Raw genomic sequence first — 16,170 nt, 5'->3', positions numbered from 1 at the left:
ATGAATTTGCCCCAGATTCCTCATAGATATTTTTAGTGCCTGAAGTACACCTTGGTATGTCTTCGGCAGTGGGTGGTTTTAATAAAACGAAATAAAGAATAAATAAATCGTATCCTGATAATCTAAATCCATATTTGAAGCTGTTTTCTATTTAGAGATTTGTTTCATTCCAGACCCTGTGCGGACTGTTTCATAATAAGATGGATGAACAGTGTCAGCTCTGCTTATTGCTGACTCTTCTCATCTACGCTCTAAGTGCAAATAGATTCATTAGCCTTTTCACATCGTCACATAAGTCATCATTTGATAATCCATAGCCCTGTACAACAACCTCTCTCCCTCTTTTGTATATTATCCCAGTCATTACAGAAATAGGATGACTTGAGCACAGTTCCGCCTCTCAGCTAAAGGTACAAGACTAGTAGCTTTTTAGCTTTTAATTAGATATCTTGGTTATGACTAGGACCTTAAATAACCCCTGGAGGGCCCTGGAATCAGAGTGGCCTGTGTAACAGCTAATAAGGTCTTGTTTTAAAGGAGAACCTTTGCACAGAGTGGCACACCTACAAACTCAAAGCATGTCTCCACACTGTGACCATTTGCTCACATTTGACAAGAATTTATTCATATATATTGCTAAACCAAGACAAAGATCCAATAAGAGCCAACAGAGAGCACACTGAGTCTTACACCAAGTTGAAAAGCTGACATTTCCTTATTATATAAATAAACCCGGCAGTTATTTTCTTTTTGTCAAATATTGCTATAAGCTATTTTCAAATCTGCAATCAGAAGAATTTGGTTGGTTAGTTTACTGTACCACTACAATGTAGAGCAGTATGTCTAGTTGAACATGCATTTAAATGACTCTTGATATCACTATTCTCATGTTGTGTTGGGATTTTTGTTGTTGTTGTTGGTTTATGTTCAAAATAAGCATATACCAACTAGTCCCAACATAAAAAACACTGACGGTTAAAGTGAATAACATGGGTTTTCTTGCAATAATGGTGCCCATCTTCCTATAATGGCACCTGCCAGTGGGTGGGATATATTTGGCAGCAAATAAACAATGAGTTTATAATCTGAAAGACTTTGACAAGGGCCAACTGTTATGGGTAGAAAACTGGGTCAGAGCTTCTCCAAAATTGCAGGTCTTGTGGGGTATTCCCGGTATGCAGTGGTTTGTAGCTACCTAATGGGTCCACTGAAGGACAGCCAGTGGACCACCAACAGGCAACAGAGCCAAATATTCAAGGCTGTGTGTGGGGGTCTGAAGGCTGGCCCTTGTGGTCCAATACTACAGAAGAAGTCAAAAATTGCTGTAAACCCTAATGCTGCCTATGATAGAAAGATGTCAGGACACAGCTTGCAGCTATGAAGAAATGTAGGAGGGTCGTATGATTTAATGAATCATGTTTTCTTTTACGTCATTTGGACAGCTGGGCGTTCATACATTCTCTATTTGGGGAAGAGATGGCAGGAGAATGCACTATGGGAAGAAGTCGATAGGCAGTGGCTGGAGGAGGCAGTGTGATGCTCTGAGCAACGTTTTGCTGGGAAACCTCTGGTCCTGCGTTTATGTGGATGCCACTTTAACACTTACCACCTGTCTGAACACTGTTGCAAACCAAGTGCACCTCCTGATGGCAACAGTTTTCTTAATAGCCTCTTTCAGTGTGATGCTTCTCGCCCCACTGCAAAAAAAAACAACAAAAAAAACATGACAAAGGATTCAAGGTGCTGACTTGGCCTCCAAATTTCCCAGATGTCAATCCAGTCTAGCATTTGTGGGATGTGCTGGAAAAACAAGTCCATTCAGTGCAGGCCTGACCTTGCGTTCTACTGGACATAAAAGATTTGCTACCAAAGCATTCTGTGTTTGAAGGTCTCTAATACTAGTATTAGTAGTATCAGGGGTGGGGCTTTACAGTATTAGGCAAGTGGGTTTAATGTTGTGCCTGATCGGTGTTTGTGAATTTGCATATTTGGCTGGAATTTTTGGATGAACTAGTTTGTTTTAACAAAATGAAATGCTTTTCATTGCTAAATTTGATTTGTCCATTTCTTTGTCTATATGTTTTCCAGTGTATGCAGACATGCATTACATCAGCTTTGAATTTACACTTTACATGTGCTGTCATCATTTGCAGCCTATTCAGTTTTCCTTAAGTTTATTCTGAGCTGTACTTGTTGTGGACCAACAGCTCCTCAATATTAACCTAGTATTCTGTGGTAAATCGTATTTTCCGTGTCTCTTTCGCTGACTGAATATACCCAATTCCAAGACAGCTTTTGTAACTAGTGCTGCATTATATTTAGTGAATACATGGCATTCAGAAAGTTTTCAGACCCTTCTTCATGTTATGGCATGCTTCAGACATCTTAAAATTGATTACAGTGTTTAAATACATTTGTTAAAAATGGAAGACTGTAAACGTCCATTTATATTGGTATTCAGACCCTTGTTATGACACTCACATTTGAGTGCTGGTGCATTATCATTGGCCTTTAAGATACTTCTACACCTAGATCATTGTTTTCCTGTGCCTAATCAACTTCATTGGATATAATTTGGAATGGCACACATGTCTATGAATGTTGCATGTCAGAGGAACAACCAAGCCATGAAAAAAATGCATCTGTGAGGCAGAGTTGAGTCAAGGCACAGATCAGAGGAAGATACAAGAAATATTCTGCAGCATTAAAGTGCCTTTGAGCATGGCGGGGTGCATCATTCTGAAATAGAACAAGGTAGGAGCCCCAGCAGTCCTCCTAGATCTGTCTGCCAAGCCAAACTGAGTAACCAGGGATAAAGGGCCTTGGTCACACAGGTAACCAAGAACCTAATGGCCACAAGGAATGAGATCCAGAGTTCCTTTGTGTGGAACTTATAGAAAGAACCAACAGTGTAGCACTGCACCAATCAGGGTTTTGGAGAAGAGAGGCTGGATGGAAGCCTCTTTTTACTGAAAAGCACATGAAAACCAACAGTGCTAAATACATCTCAGACCACAAGAAGCAAAACCCCCAGGTCTGATGCAACAGAAACTGAACTACCTGGCCACAAGTCCCAAAAGTGTGTGAAGAGAACTAGGCAGAAACCAGCATCTCATTAATATAGTCCCTGCAGTCAAGCGTGGTGGTGGCAGCATATGCTGTTGAAATGTTTTTTACTCAACAAGGACTAGTCAGACTAGTCAGGATAGCAGAAAAAAGGGGGGGGAGGCTGGAGGCTGGGGGCTGAAGGCTATCCCAGCCAACTCAGGGTGAAGGCAGGGGACATCCTGGACAGTCTGTCACAGGGCCACACTTAGAGACAGACAACCAAGCACACTCACATTCACACCTACAGACTATTTAGAATCACCAATTAACCTCAATATGTTTTTGGACTGTGGGAGGAAGCCGGAGAACCCAGAGAGAACCCATGCTGTACGGGGAGAACATGCAAACTCCACGCAGAAGGATCTCGGGTGTCCTCACCCGGACGTAAACCAGAGACCTTCTAGCTGCGAGGCAACAATGCTAACCACTGAGCCACCTTGCAGCCCAAAAAACTGATTTATGACGCAATGAATATTTTTTTGGCCATATTGTCACTGCTGGTTTTCTATCCCATTTTTACATTCTAAATCATGTAATTGTAAAAATGGTGTTATACATGTTATTATATGAGACACTCTTTGTAATGTTGTGTTCTTCCACAGCGTTTTAAATCTATATTAGTAGATCAATGTCCCTTTTCACAGTTATAGACATATGAACAAAATTGGTGTCTTGTTTTTCCCTCTTAAGCATTAATGTCATTTTAAAAAGCTATCTTGTTTTTTTGTGTGAGGAGAAGCAGTTGCTCTTATGTCCAGCTGTGTGTGACATAGTGACAACACAGCTGAAGCATCCCATTTACAAATCTCTGTTTTACGTTCTGTCCTTCAGCTGGAGGAGCAGCTAAGTCGTCTCCAAAGAGAGAAGAATGACTTACAGTCCAGGATGGAGGAGGACCAGGAGGACCTAAATGAGCTGATGAAGAAACACAAGGCTGCTGTGGCACAGGTCTGCTTTCTCTCCTGTCTGATATACACTGTACAAATATGGAGTCCGGGGACTGCCCGGTTTACACTGCTAGCTTAGCTTCACAACAAGCAGCAGAGCAGAGGCAGTGGACAGTGATAAAATATGGGATGTGAATGTGTGACTGGGGATGATATAAATTTGCCCTGAAACGTATTAGCTTGTGAGTAGTCCTACTGCTGCTACTTTCTGTCCCTCTTAATCTCTTTATATCATTGTATTTTACAACTCCAAAGTCTCCACAAAGCCGACAGCACAGTTTTGATAATTATATGCTAGACAGCTGTGGCTGCAGGAATGTGAGTCCGTCCTGTACGCTGGGGATTTTAAGCAAAAAGAAACATCAAAAATGTGGATTTTGTGTTAACTTACTTATATCAAAGCAAATTAGGCCTATTAACTGATTAAGCTAAACATATAACTGTTAGGTTGTTTTTAAAACACGGTGACATACCTATATAATGCTTATGAGTCAGTGTTGATGGTATTAGGTAGATACTAGGTTTTCAATAGAGTTTTGTAGTGATTGAAAAATATTGTGAACAGCAAAACTACACTGAGGCTCAGGATGAGCAACTTTAAGGATTCTTATACACAGCCAGCACAGTACTGATTCATTCTACAACTAATAATGTATGTCAACAAGACAACTGACGCATCCCAGTATGAGAAACGGATTATATTAAGTGACTAGTGTGTAATTTTTTACATTTGTTCCTATTTTAACAAAGAGTGAGAAAAAAAAGGCTTAATACAGTACAGTACACTTCTGTGCAATATCACTTGGATGTCAAATGATTTTAAATTGTATCACCTCTCAATAACTGCATCATTACTGAGCTGAACAGTAGAGTATTTTCTTTGGTGTCAAAATAGCGCCCCAGCATCGGGAGGTATACAAACCATTAGTACCACTCATCATAACCATAGTGGTTGTTTACCTAAAATGACGACACAGACACTGGCCTGCTTGCACAATCTAACTACAAAAAACACATGGGCATGTGCTACAGACTTGGCAAGGGGTTATTAATGGAAATCAGTGTTTCTGTAGTAGTATCGCAGTCATGATTACGGTCAACCTCGATACCAACTTTTTGTTCTTTGGCATAAAACAGCAAGATGAAACATTGTTGCAGGACATGAAAAAAAACCTGGAGAGTATTGGGAGCACATTTTTGGTCAGATGAGATCAAGATAAGTTCAGCTTAGACAACACCTACAGTAGAGAGCAGCTCAACAGTCACTGGAGAATGGCAGAACAGCCATCCATCCATCCATTATCTATACACCGCTGAATCCTCACTGGGGTTGCTGGGGCTGGGGCTGGGGCCTATCCCAGCTGACTTAGGGTGAAGGCAGGGGACACCCTGGACAGGTCACCAGTCTATCACAGGGCTACACTTAGAGACAGACAATCAAGCACACTCACATTCACACCTATGGACAATTTAGAATCACCAATTAATCTCAACATGTTTTTGGACTGAGGGAGGAAGCTGGAGAACCCAGAGAGAACCCACGCTGCACGGGGAGAACATGCAAACTCCACGCAGAAAGATCGGAACACGAACCAGCGACCTTCTTGCTGTGAGGCAACGGTGCTGACCACCGAGCCACCTTGCAGCCCCGAATGGCAGAACATCTCTAAAAAAAATATGTGCAAAGCTTTATCGCTCATTCTGAGGAGATTTGAGTCTGTTACTAAAAATAAAGATTCACATACAGTGTCTTAAAGGCATGAAAGATTTAAATCTTAGTAATGAAAGGTGTATTGATTTTTGTTGAATTCAGCTCCCACTGTGGCGCCTATATTTTCAAAATTGTAAATTTAAAATTTTTATTTTTAGGTAAGAACAGATATACTACTATTTAACTTAGAAGTAATTCAGTTATTGCAAGGTGATAGATAGATAGAGTGTGGAATCAATTGACATGTAAGTGATATTGCATAGTCACTCAGCTCTTTTGTATACTGTATGTTAGCAAGCTGTCTTTTTAACATACATGTCACAATTCACACACAGTGTGGCCTGCATGTCCTATCATGTCAACCACTATGTCACGTCAAAAAACAAACCAAAGTTTATTTGTAAGAGTAAAAGCATTGGCTCAAGCTTCATATTTAATTGTTTTAAAATAATCAATCCCTGCCAATGGACTGATTTTTGAAACGCAGTTGTGTTTGTTGAGCTCTGAGTGGCCTCCATTGGTATTTATGTAGCTCTATGTGCAGATGAGCAGTGGAGTAAAAGCACTTCTTTTGCACAGCTGATGAAATGATGAGTGAGCTGCCTCCACTGGCTCCAAATGAATCCATCCTTCCTGTTTAAATTGAAGCAGTTGAATTCCCAGTGGGGCTTACTGTAGTGGAGTGCTTCATCTACTGTGAAGAAAAGCACTCGTGTCAGATATTTCACACAGGTCACTTTGAAATGAGCTACATTGATATTCTTTCACTGGACTAAAAAAAATCTTTTGACAGATTTATTCGACAAGGTTATGCTATGATGTGATTTTACTAGATCCAGTTGGTGTGTTTTTTATGATATTTGAAAGATACAGGTTTAGTTTAAAAGATTTTAGCTGTATGTATAATCTGAGTACTGTATAATAAGTGATACTTTTATTTAAACTTAATCCAGCAGAGAGAAAAAAATATGATATATATTGTTTACTATCCACCAACCTCCAGTTATTTACCGACTTTGCTTCTTTCACGTGTTTTTCTGGTTTCAGTCCGCCCAGAACCTGGCTCAGATCACTGACCTACAGGCCCAGCTGGAGGAGGCTCTCAAGGGGAAGCAGGAGATTCAGGAGAAGGTAAACACTAGTTTTCTTTTCTCAGCATACCCCGGATAAGTGACTAGTGCAGCCAAATAAAATTTGCAGTCCATCTAAAAGCACACTAAAAGAGGCAAGGAGAGATGTAACAGTGTGAAACAAGTTGGATTTCAGCCCTGTGTCAGCTTTGAAAAGTGTAAGTCAGACTAGAGGAGGCCTGTCAGATGGGGTCAATGAACTGGAATCCAGCCCAGAATTTCACATAGAGCATTTAGTTGATGCTCAACAAACACTTTTTTAAAAAATTGTATATTCAGTTTAATTAATGTGACTATGCATCTTCTTTGGGTGGATGAATAGCTACATTTCCAACCAAACCTGACAGAGCACCAAACCACAATGAAGAAATTTGACTGTAAATTACTTTTATTGAAGTGGTGTTAGGTACTGGAATATTTGTGATTTCTTGGTTTAAAAGCCAATAATCATAGTGGTCACAAGAGGTGTCAATGCATACAATTTTACGGACATCACACTTGAGGGACAGGTTCACAAATTTTCATGTCTGTCCTATAACAAATGTCAGGTGCCCACACACACATTGAAAGTTAGTTTTTGGTTGCTGTCATTTGTGACTTTTTTACGTCCTAGTTATGAAGATTGTCTTTCCTGATGTTCTCTTTACCATAAGTAATGACAGGGGCTCAAGTCTTCTTTCTGTGCAAAAATACAGTCGAAGGACTAGCATCTAGTTGAAATGGAGATCATCAATTTTCATGTTTTCTTGCAGCTTGATCAATGATTTATTAGGTGACTGTTACTAAAGAGCTCAGGTTAGAAACTGTAAGCGTGCGATAACCCTGTGGCAGTTTTAGTATTATAATGTGTGCTTCCTCCCCTGACACTAAGCTGTTTCTAGAGTTTCCACTGCTGCACTGTCCACTGAACACACTACTTTATAAACTTGCATGAATGTGCAGCACTGCCACAGCCCATTTCTTTTGCATTTCCAATGGTGTCTTGACAAATACAACCCTTAATATAATGAAAGTGTCAGTCTAGCAGTATTGGTGCTGGCAATGTGCGACACAGATGGCCAACTTGCTTCCCTAACTCAGACAAGCATGCAATGTCATCCCAGAAATGATTGCTGCTGTATGGGTCTTTTCTTCTCCGTCATACAGAGCAAACAAAAACTAGCCAACAAAAGGTGGGGATGAGACCAGTAACCTGTAAGCAATTAACCTTGTTTGGTTAATCCATACACAGCTGGAAATTTGGCCAACTTCTAAGTCATACAGTATCCCACCATGATGACTCTGCTTTACCAGATTCCAGATCTGGTAAGGTAAGGTATTTCTACTGCCAGTATTTAATGGCGAAACATATGTTAAAACATAAAAATTTAAAAAAAAAAACAGAATACAAAATGTTTTTCTCATTCATATAAAGGCTAATATATAAAATCTGCAAGTATTATCATATCAAATGATGGATGGTCACAATGTAAATATGGATTATTTTTTATCACACAATGTAGCTGTGGACTAGAGACATAGGATATTTAACATTGCTGGATTCATCAGTCTGTTAAATTGACAACAATTTGTCATTCAGACACAGGCCACTTAAATGCTCATGTTCTTCATGGTGTCGTTCAGACATACACACCACAGTGATAGAGGGAGCCGTGGTAGGCACATAATATTTGTCATACACTAAACAGTACATCAAGTGATGTATAATACATAATAATGTACGAATAAACAAAGTACTAAATCAAACCAAACTGTCAAAACAACTAACAGCCTAGTGTATTCATGGTTAGTGTTATGAGTGTGGCTTACTGTTAGATCCTGACTGATCCCGTCTCTACATCAGGGATAAATTATACATATTTGTAAGTACATGTAAGTAACTGCGTAAATGAATGCAGAACTCTCTCTCTTTGGAGACATTCCGTGGATCCTGCTGCTGTTTGATGCTGCAGATATGTAATGAACTCAGAGAAGAAAAAATAAAATCCCTACAAACAACTGGAGGCAACAAACTATGCTTCAACTCCTCTTAATGTTGGACAAGACACTTGGTCTGATCTAGTAATATTGCCTTCCTAGCTTTTACAGAAAAGATACTATTGTGCTCATTCAGACATGAAGTCAACACGTTCAGATGCCCTCCGATTAACGGAGAGGAGTAGATGTCTGAAAGGGGCTTAAGTTACCTACTATAATAAACAAAGCACTCAAGGCAACTTCCACTCGGTTACAGGTAACGATGGCACCAGATGTTGGCAGACCTGTACATGCCATATGTGTATTTTTCTTATTGGGCATTAGGGACAGAGTTTAAGGGGAACCTTTACTATAAGAACCCAACCAACACAGTTGCTCAGGTTTCGACTGAAACAGGCACCTGCTGGTCTTTCAACTGTCATCGTGAAACAGTAAAACAACATAGACATAATCATATATGGTCCATATAAGGGACAGAGGGGTGTCTTGACTGTTGCAGGATCTGTACCTGTAATGTTAGAAAATAACTTTATAATAAATAAATGAAAACCCATCAATTCCCAGCTCAGCACAGAGATCAGCTGAGGGGTTGAGCAAGTCATCAGACTGTAAAGGTACCTGAGCTTTCATTCCAGTGAGGTCGTGGATCTGTAAGCAGACTGCTCACAGGCTACCACTTCTTTTGTTATTGGTTAAATGTTAGTTAGTTAAAAGAATAGTTTAAATTATATAGTTGTTGTGAGGTTTTCTTAAATGTTACAGCAGTGCATAATTGTAATGCTTATAAATATATAATATAATGAAACCTCACAGTTTTGATTATTCTTGCCATTTTCAGTTTTAGTAAAAATACGATTCATTTCAGCTGTTATCTTAACACATTCTAAATACATCTCTAGCTCACATTTAGGTGTAGACACTTGTTATAAGCGGATTCTTGGACTCATCATGTGGAAGTATAGCATTTAAGGAGTGTGTAAGGGCGAAGGGAATAAAAGAGGACGCAAGTATAACACATAAATATATGTATGTTTGTTTCTTAGATGCAAGCCCTCCAGAGCCAGCTGGAGTTCCAGGAGCAGTCCATGGTGGAGAAATCCCTTGTCAGCCGACAGGAGGCCAAGATCCGCGAGCTAGAGACCAAACTGGAGTTTGAGAAGACCCAGGTCAAACGCCTGGAGGTGAGAGCTAAACACAGGTGGAGAAGTGCTGGTGGTGGTAGGCGTCTGAGAGACATTTGTGGGAGTTTGAAATGTACTGCTAGGGTCAGAGAGCAGCTGCAGAAACAGAAAAAGGTCGCCACTGATCAAAAGGTCAACTCTGGCAACACATGAACATGTACATATGCTCCATCAAATTTCAGACCACTGCCATTTGAATACAAGAAGCTCTGCTATACTTTGTCCTCTAGCTTGTGTTACTCTCAATTGACAATACCATTTGTTATTCTGTCATTTTTAAATTAAATTCAGATTTTGCCTGAGACAAAATGCACAAGTGAAGGATAAAGGTTACCATCTGCGCTGTCCCAGTGAGAAATTGAAATTGTCTCACCCACTGATAAAATGACCCTGTGCTCAGTTTTGCAGGTTCATTTTAGTAATTACTAGCTGTGCAATGTGCACACCGCCGGGCACTTTCCCTCTACTCCTGCTTCCCTCCAAAGTTTCAAAAAAAAATAAAAAATTAGATTAAATAATCAAATATGCTTTATTTAAGGACAGCTGGGTTTCTAGCTTGCGGTGAAATGCAGAGAGTTTGGAAAATATGCACAAGGGTTGTAGTCGTTCTGCCTTTTGGTTGGCTTTTTAAGACTTCTCACCAGTGAGTAGTAAGAGAATATTTCAGGTTCCCTGATTTGTATAACTCATCAAAGCTGGAGGTAGCAGAGCTCAATCAATAGAAATGTGAGGAGGCAGAGTACAACACCCACTCAGTATGTGAAATATGGACAGGGCCAGTGGCTTATGTAGGAGCTAACGCGCTGATTTTGTGTGCTGCTGCCACTGATTGACTCGATGAAGACTTACTGCAGATTTACAAGCTCACACAGGAGCCACCTGTTTAAACAGTGCTGAGTGCTAACATATATGTGCTAAAAGTTTGCTCCACTACTCCAATGCAATATTCATACAAACACACTTTAGTAGTTCCAGTAGCGTTGTCTCCTGACTGGGTTCTGTGGAGATAAAGTGTTACACTCATATCCATACTGACTGAGCAACAATAGGCATTTATTCATGTTATTGCAAGGCCTCCATGAAATGTATTGAGTTTTTTTTTTATGTTTCTTATCTGCTGCATTGCTGAAGTTTGAACCACGGATCGATCAATGCAGATATTTTAAGGCCTGGGTGGGTTGTTTTGTACAGATTTTCACACTCCTGTAAGGATGAATTGTAATAATTTTTACGATCCTCTAAGGTTTCATCTAATGCCATCATCAGGTCAACATTTTAATTTGTTGTTTGGTCCATTAACAAATGACTGCAAAAGAAATGAGACTCCTGTCAATGTACACTGTATTTTATATCTAATACTAATTAGCAGAAAACAGTGCTGCGTTGAAACCACATGAAGGGCTGCATGTATGAGGGTGTGTTGCATCAGGTAACAGAAATAATATCCAGCAGGTCCAGTTTGAGTGATAGCTATAAGACTTTAACAATAAGCCACAGCCATGACCTATATTGGACTGGTCACCTCAGCATCTTGTTTGGAGTGTGTTTATTTACTAGAGCCCTCTGTGGGAATCACTGTGACTGTCTTCATTCAAATGAAAGAGGGAACTGCATCTTTTCATTAAGGGCCAAAGTCAGACTGAACATGAGGACTAGTTCCAACCAAGAAAGACTGCAGAAACCAGCAGTACAGACTGTTTCCACCAACTTGCTCAGATTTTAGTCTTTGACAGTCACAACCTTATAACTAAATACTGGACTGTCAATGGCAGCAGACAACCATTAAAATCACGTCAAGCATGTTCTTGTGCCAAAACACACAAGCATAACAACCGCCAGTTTGTACTGTTTTTATACGGTGGGGAAAAAATTTAGACATGCTCAAGAGAAGAATCACAAGTCAGACCATCAGAGGCAAACAGTTATTAATATCGGAACTGTGCGACCTTTTTCATCAATTTTAAGTGTAAATACAGTATGAGCAACACTTCCGGTGTGTTCACATTTAGCTCTTCCTCTCAAGAAAGTGGTTTAGAAAATCTGGATAAACTGTATGAATGTCTGACTGCCTAACTGCTGGTTATCGGCATGCGGCAGAAATGCCAGACAGATATCAGTTAGGCTCTTTGTCATTATCTTTGAAAATCTAAAATCTGGTGTAACTTCTACTAACTGCTTTTCTTACAACAACCTTTAACATTGGGGGTAAGGAATTAATACTGGTTAGTGTTGCTTTGCATCACATATTTTGGCATACTGTCCATGTGGCTCTATATTATCCCACAAACAGTCACGTTGTTAAACTTCTCTTTTTGTTGTTTTGCAGAGCCTTGTAGCTCGTCTAAAGGAGAACCTGGAGAAGCTGACAGAGGAACGAGACCAGCGCAGCAGCAGTGAAAATCGAGAGAAAGAACAGAACAAACGTCTGCAGAGACAGATCCGCGACGTCAAAGAGGAGATGGGTGAACTGGCCAAAAAAGAAGCCGAGGCCAGTCGCAAAAAACACGAACTGGTAAGGATGTGAGACAGTAATGAGACAACTTACTAACAATTATCAATGAGCACGCAGTGCAATCAGACACTTCTGACATTTTAGCACAGCATCCATCAGCAAAAAATCAGTAACATTGAGTTTGTCAACCTTTGGTCCTGGCCAGCTGAAAAGATCACTCTGTCTCTCATCTCATTACCAGGAAATGGACATTGAGAGCCTAGAGGCTGCTAATCAGAGCCTGCAGGCAGACCTCAAGCTGGCCTTCAAAAGGATCGGTGACCTCCAGGCAGCCATCGAGGACGAGATGGAGAGTGACGACAATGAAGACCTTATCAACAGGTACAAAAAATGCATCTTGTAGTATACATGACCAGAACATTGCGTTAACTGAAGGTAACGTTTGTCTTGAATATTATTAAAAAGTTATCAAAAGGTTATCATTTCCTTTACCAGCAGATGGAGTTTGTCCATTTGATGATGATTCAACTGACACATTCCTTAAATAAATAAATGAATGAATGAATGAATGAAGAAACAGAGCAAATACTGATGCTTTTATGCAGGTGCACCCCAAACAAAAAGTTGAGCCAACAACATCCAATCATTTGATCTGTGACCTGTATGAAAATGCTGAAAAAAGCCTATTTTATTGGGATTGTTTTTCAAGATGGCAACAGTTAAGTACCTCAGGGACTCTGAATGAGTTTTATTGTTGGGGAACTGATGGCAGGAGCTTCAGTCACAAAGAACTCAACTGAAGCTTGTTTCAGTAGAAACCATAACTAAAGTCGCATTTGCATTTAGATCTATGAGAAACAGTTCTATTCTTATAGGAGTGATCTTTTCCAGGAGAACAATGCCCCCATTCATAGGGCATGTGGGGTCACTGAATGGTTGGGTAAGTATGAAAATGATGTGAATCCTATGCATTGGCCTTCACAGGCAACATATATCAACCCAACTGAAGACCTGTGGAAGAGCTTGTTATTAGACAGCACTCTCCACCACCATCATCAAGACACTACATGAAGGAATATCTTTTGGAAGAATGGTGTTTTTTCCCTCCAAAAGTGTTCCAGAAACTTGGAGAATCGATGCCAGGACCACTAAAGCTGTTTTGGCAACACCTTACCGAGTCATTTTATGTTGGTTTTTCCTTTTAGTTTATCACCTGTGTGTATATCATAGACCTGCAAAGTACTATTGTCGCTATGTTCACTTACCACCTTTTTTTAAAAGCTCACAGGCTCACAGGCTGATTGAGTGTGGTTAGTTATCACCATGTCATTATGGCAATCTGTTCACAAGGTCATCAATTGGTTTTCATGCTCAAAATGATATTTCTCACTCTATGTCTTTATTCAGCTACGATGGCTTTCCATAGTTAAATAAGTACATTGACTTCTTCTTTGTGCTGCAGCCGCTTTCAAAAAAGTTGCTTGTTTTCTTTCCAAGAGTGAGTTGGAAAGATAACAGACTTTGTGTAGCTGTGATGAGCAACGGCCAGGCAGGCTGAGTTCTTTGACTGTTGTCCTAGTGATATTGCCAGGTTGTGTTCTGTGGTGCCTTTACACAAACTAAAATCTAAACCTGTGCTCACTGGCTATATCAGGAAACTTAGCTCAAGCACAAACTGCACTCCTGCCTTTCACTTAATTTACAGCAGTACATATATAATACATTTGTCATCATGGACAATGCGTTTCTTTTGTTTTCTTTGCTGTGCGAAAAACGTAAAAACTGAACCATGATCCCAAAAGCAAAGTACACACTGAACTATTATGTAATGTAACTTTACACACCCACACCTTGTATAGACACAAGTTATCTCAGCTTACAAGCAGAGGAGGTAAAGTTGTGAGGGAGTGAGATAGATGCACTGAAGTGATCTTTTTTAATCTTCTGAATGCAATCTAAAGGCAGTTCTTCTTAAAATCTGTCACACTGTATTCACACACAGTGAAAAGTCTTGTCCTCTCTCTGGGGCTCGTCGTTTGGAAAATGTATACTCTATTAAAATGCCAGTGTAGTCTACAAAGACAGAGTGAGAGGTCTTGTGTCTACAACAGCCGTGGACAGCTCTGTGAGTCATTAAAATCTGCTCTATAAGGCTTTCTCCCCCACTCTTTATGTAAGGTCAGCCTGCAGTGGCATGCTCAGTGCCACTAAAAACATGATGTGTGTGTACAGTTGACTTGCCAGAGGGAAGAACAAAACTGGTTCATCACAGCATCTTCCACAACATCCACAATTACTGCGATATTTTAAGCATCATTCATGGATTATTTTTGATTCTTATTTTGTTTTTCTATAATCTTTTGTTTTTACTGTTTTCTTTTCTTGTCTCTCCCTCCTCCCATCATCATCATCATCATCATCATCATCACGGCCAGTTTGCAAGACATGGTGACAAAGTATCAGAAAAGAAAGAATAGAACGTGAGAAATTTCATCTCCCTCTTTTGCCACTAGAAATGATGCAGCATTCTAGAGTCTTTGAACATTTAGACAATAAGCTGAGAATAGAGAGGGAACACCTAGAGATTTTCTCTGGGTCTAATTTCGTTCCAGTTAGTCCATCACTTCTGGCTGTCATGCCATAGCAAAGAGCTAATGTTTAAAGGAACGTCCCACAGCAGAAAAAAAATACAAAATTCTGGACCAAGTCTGTTGTTTGGTGATTTTTCTCTGATTCTTGTGACAATGTTCATCTATTATAAGACACTAGCTTGCGGTGAACGGCCCTCAGAATTGAAGTTCAATGCCTCAGACCCAGATCCAGACATGTTCAACTGTTCAAAAAGCAAGAGAGGCTCCAAAGAGCAGAGGTCCAATAAACTCAGTGGGCGATCTTCCCTGGATGTCTGAAGACTCGGGATAATGCATCATCAACAGTGCTCAGAGATTCCTTTATTACTCTCATTTATTCCATTTTTTGTTGCATGCCCTCACAATTTGAGATGCATGAATGTCACTGACAATATGTCACTGCCCCAGCATGATACAGACCTCCCTCCTAATGCTGGAAAATACTAAAAAACACAAAAAAAACAGAAAAAAAAACACTTTTACTTTGGTATTTTGCATGTATGTTGTGCACTACAAGCCTGCACTGGTCCATACTGCTATCTGGAGGTAGCCATGTGCTCACACTCTAAAGTCCGCTTAATCGGCTTTTATTCTATATATTACCAAACTAACCACCAGCCATAAATATTTAAGTATTACAACAGTAAAACAACCAGACAAAGTTTAGCATAAAGCAGAGCAGATGGTGACTGACTGACTTTTCCTCAGACCAAACCTGTATACTCAACTTGAATCAAGTATACCAGCTGTCTTCAGACTCACTGCCCTCTACACTTCGAATAATACTGGACAGAGTGACTGGGAGCTTTCAGTGAACAGGATGCAGGACTTTAGAAACAAGTGCTAATGACAGACTTTGGCCACAGTTTGACTGCCCACATTTAAGCAACATGGTGATATAGATTAGTGGGTTTGTTGTGTGAAGCGAGTTACTTCTGGTGTCTGAGAGAATAGCAACACGTTGCTGCAGTCACAGTAAAGTGCTATAAGAGTAGTAGGTTTACTTTGGTTGGCTGTAACATGCATCGTTAAAC

The 16,170-nt window shown here is 40.0% G+C and overlaps 1 protein-coding gene across 1 annotated transcript in view; it reads left to right on the top strand.

Moving 5' to 3' along the window:
* Positions 1-16,170, top strand: part of LOC103355167 (unconventional myosin-XVIIIa) — a gene marked incomplete at its 5' end in the record, with an annotated part of 54,666 nt that overhangs the window by 27,154 nt on the left and 11,342 nt on the right. Inside the window, 5 exons of the mRNA XM_008278858.1 lie at positions 3,940-4,056; positions 6,814-6,897; positions 9,917-10,054; positions 12,381-12,566; positions 12,748-12,887. Of these exons, the coding sequence (XP_008277080.1) occupies positions 3,940-4,056; positions 6,814-6,897; positions 9,917-10,054; positions 12,381-12,566; positions 12,748-12,887 (665 nt within the window). The remainder of the gene's footprint in view (positions 1-3,939; positions 4,057-6,813; positions 6,898-9,916; positions 10,055-12,380; positions 12,567-12,747; positions 12,888-16,170) is intronic.

The sequence above is a fragment of the Stegastes partitus genome, unplaced genomic scaffold (assembly GCF_000690725.1).
Source record: "Stegastes partitus isolate 25-593 unplaced genomic scaffold, Stegastes_partitus-1.0.2 Scaffold135, whole genome shotgun sequence".
NCBI lineage: Eukaryota > Metazoa > Chordata > Actinopteri > Pomacentridae > Stegastes > Stegastes partitus.
This window is presented reverse-complemented; position numbering and strand designations above follow the sequence as displayed.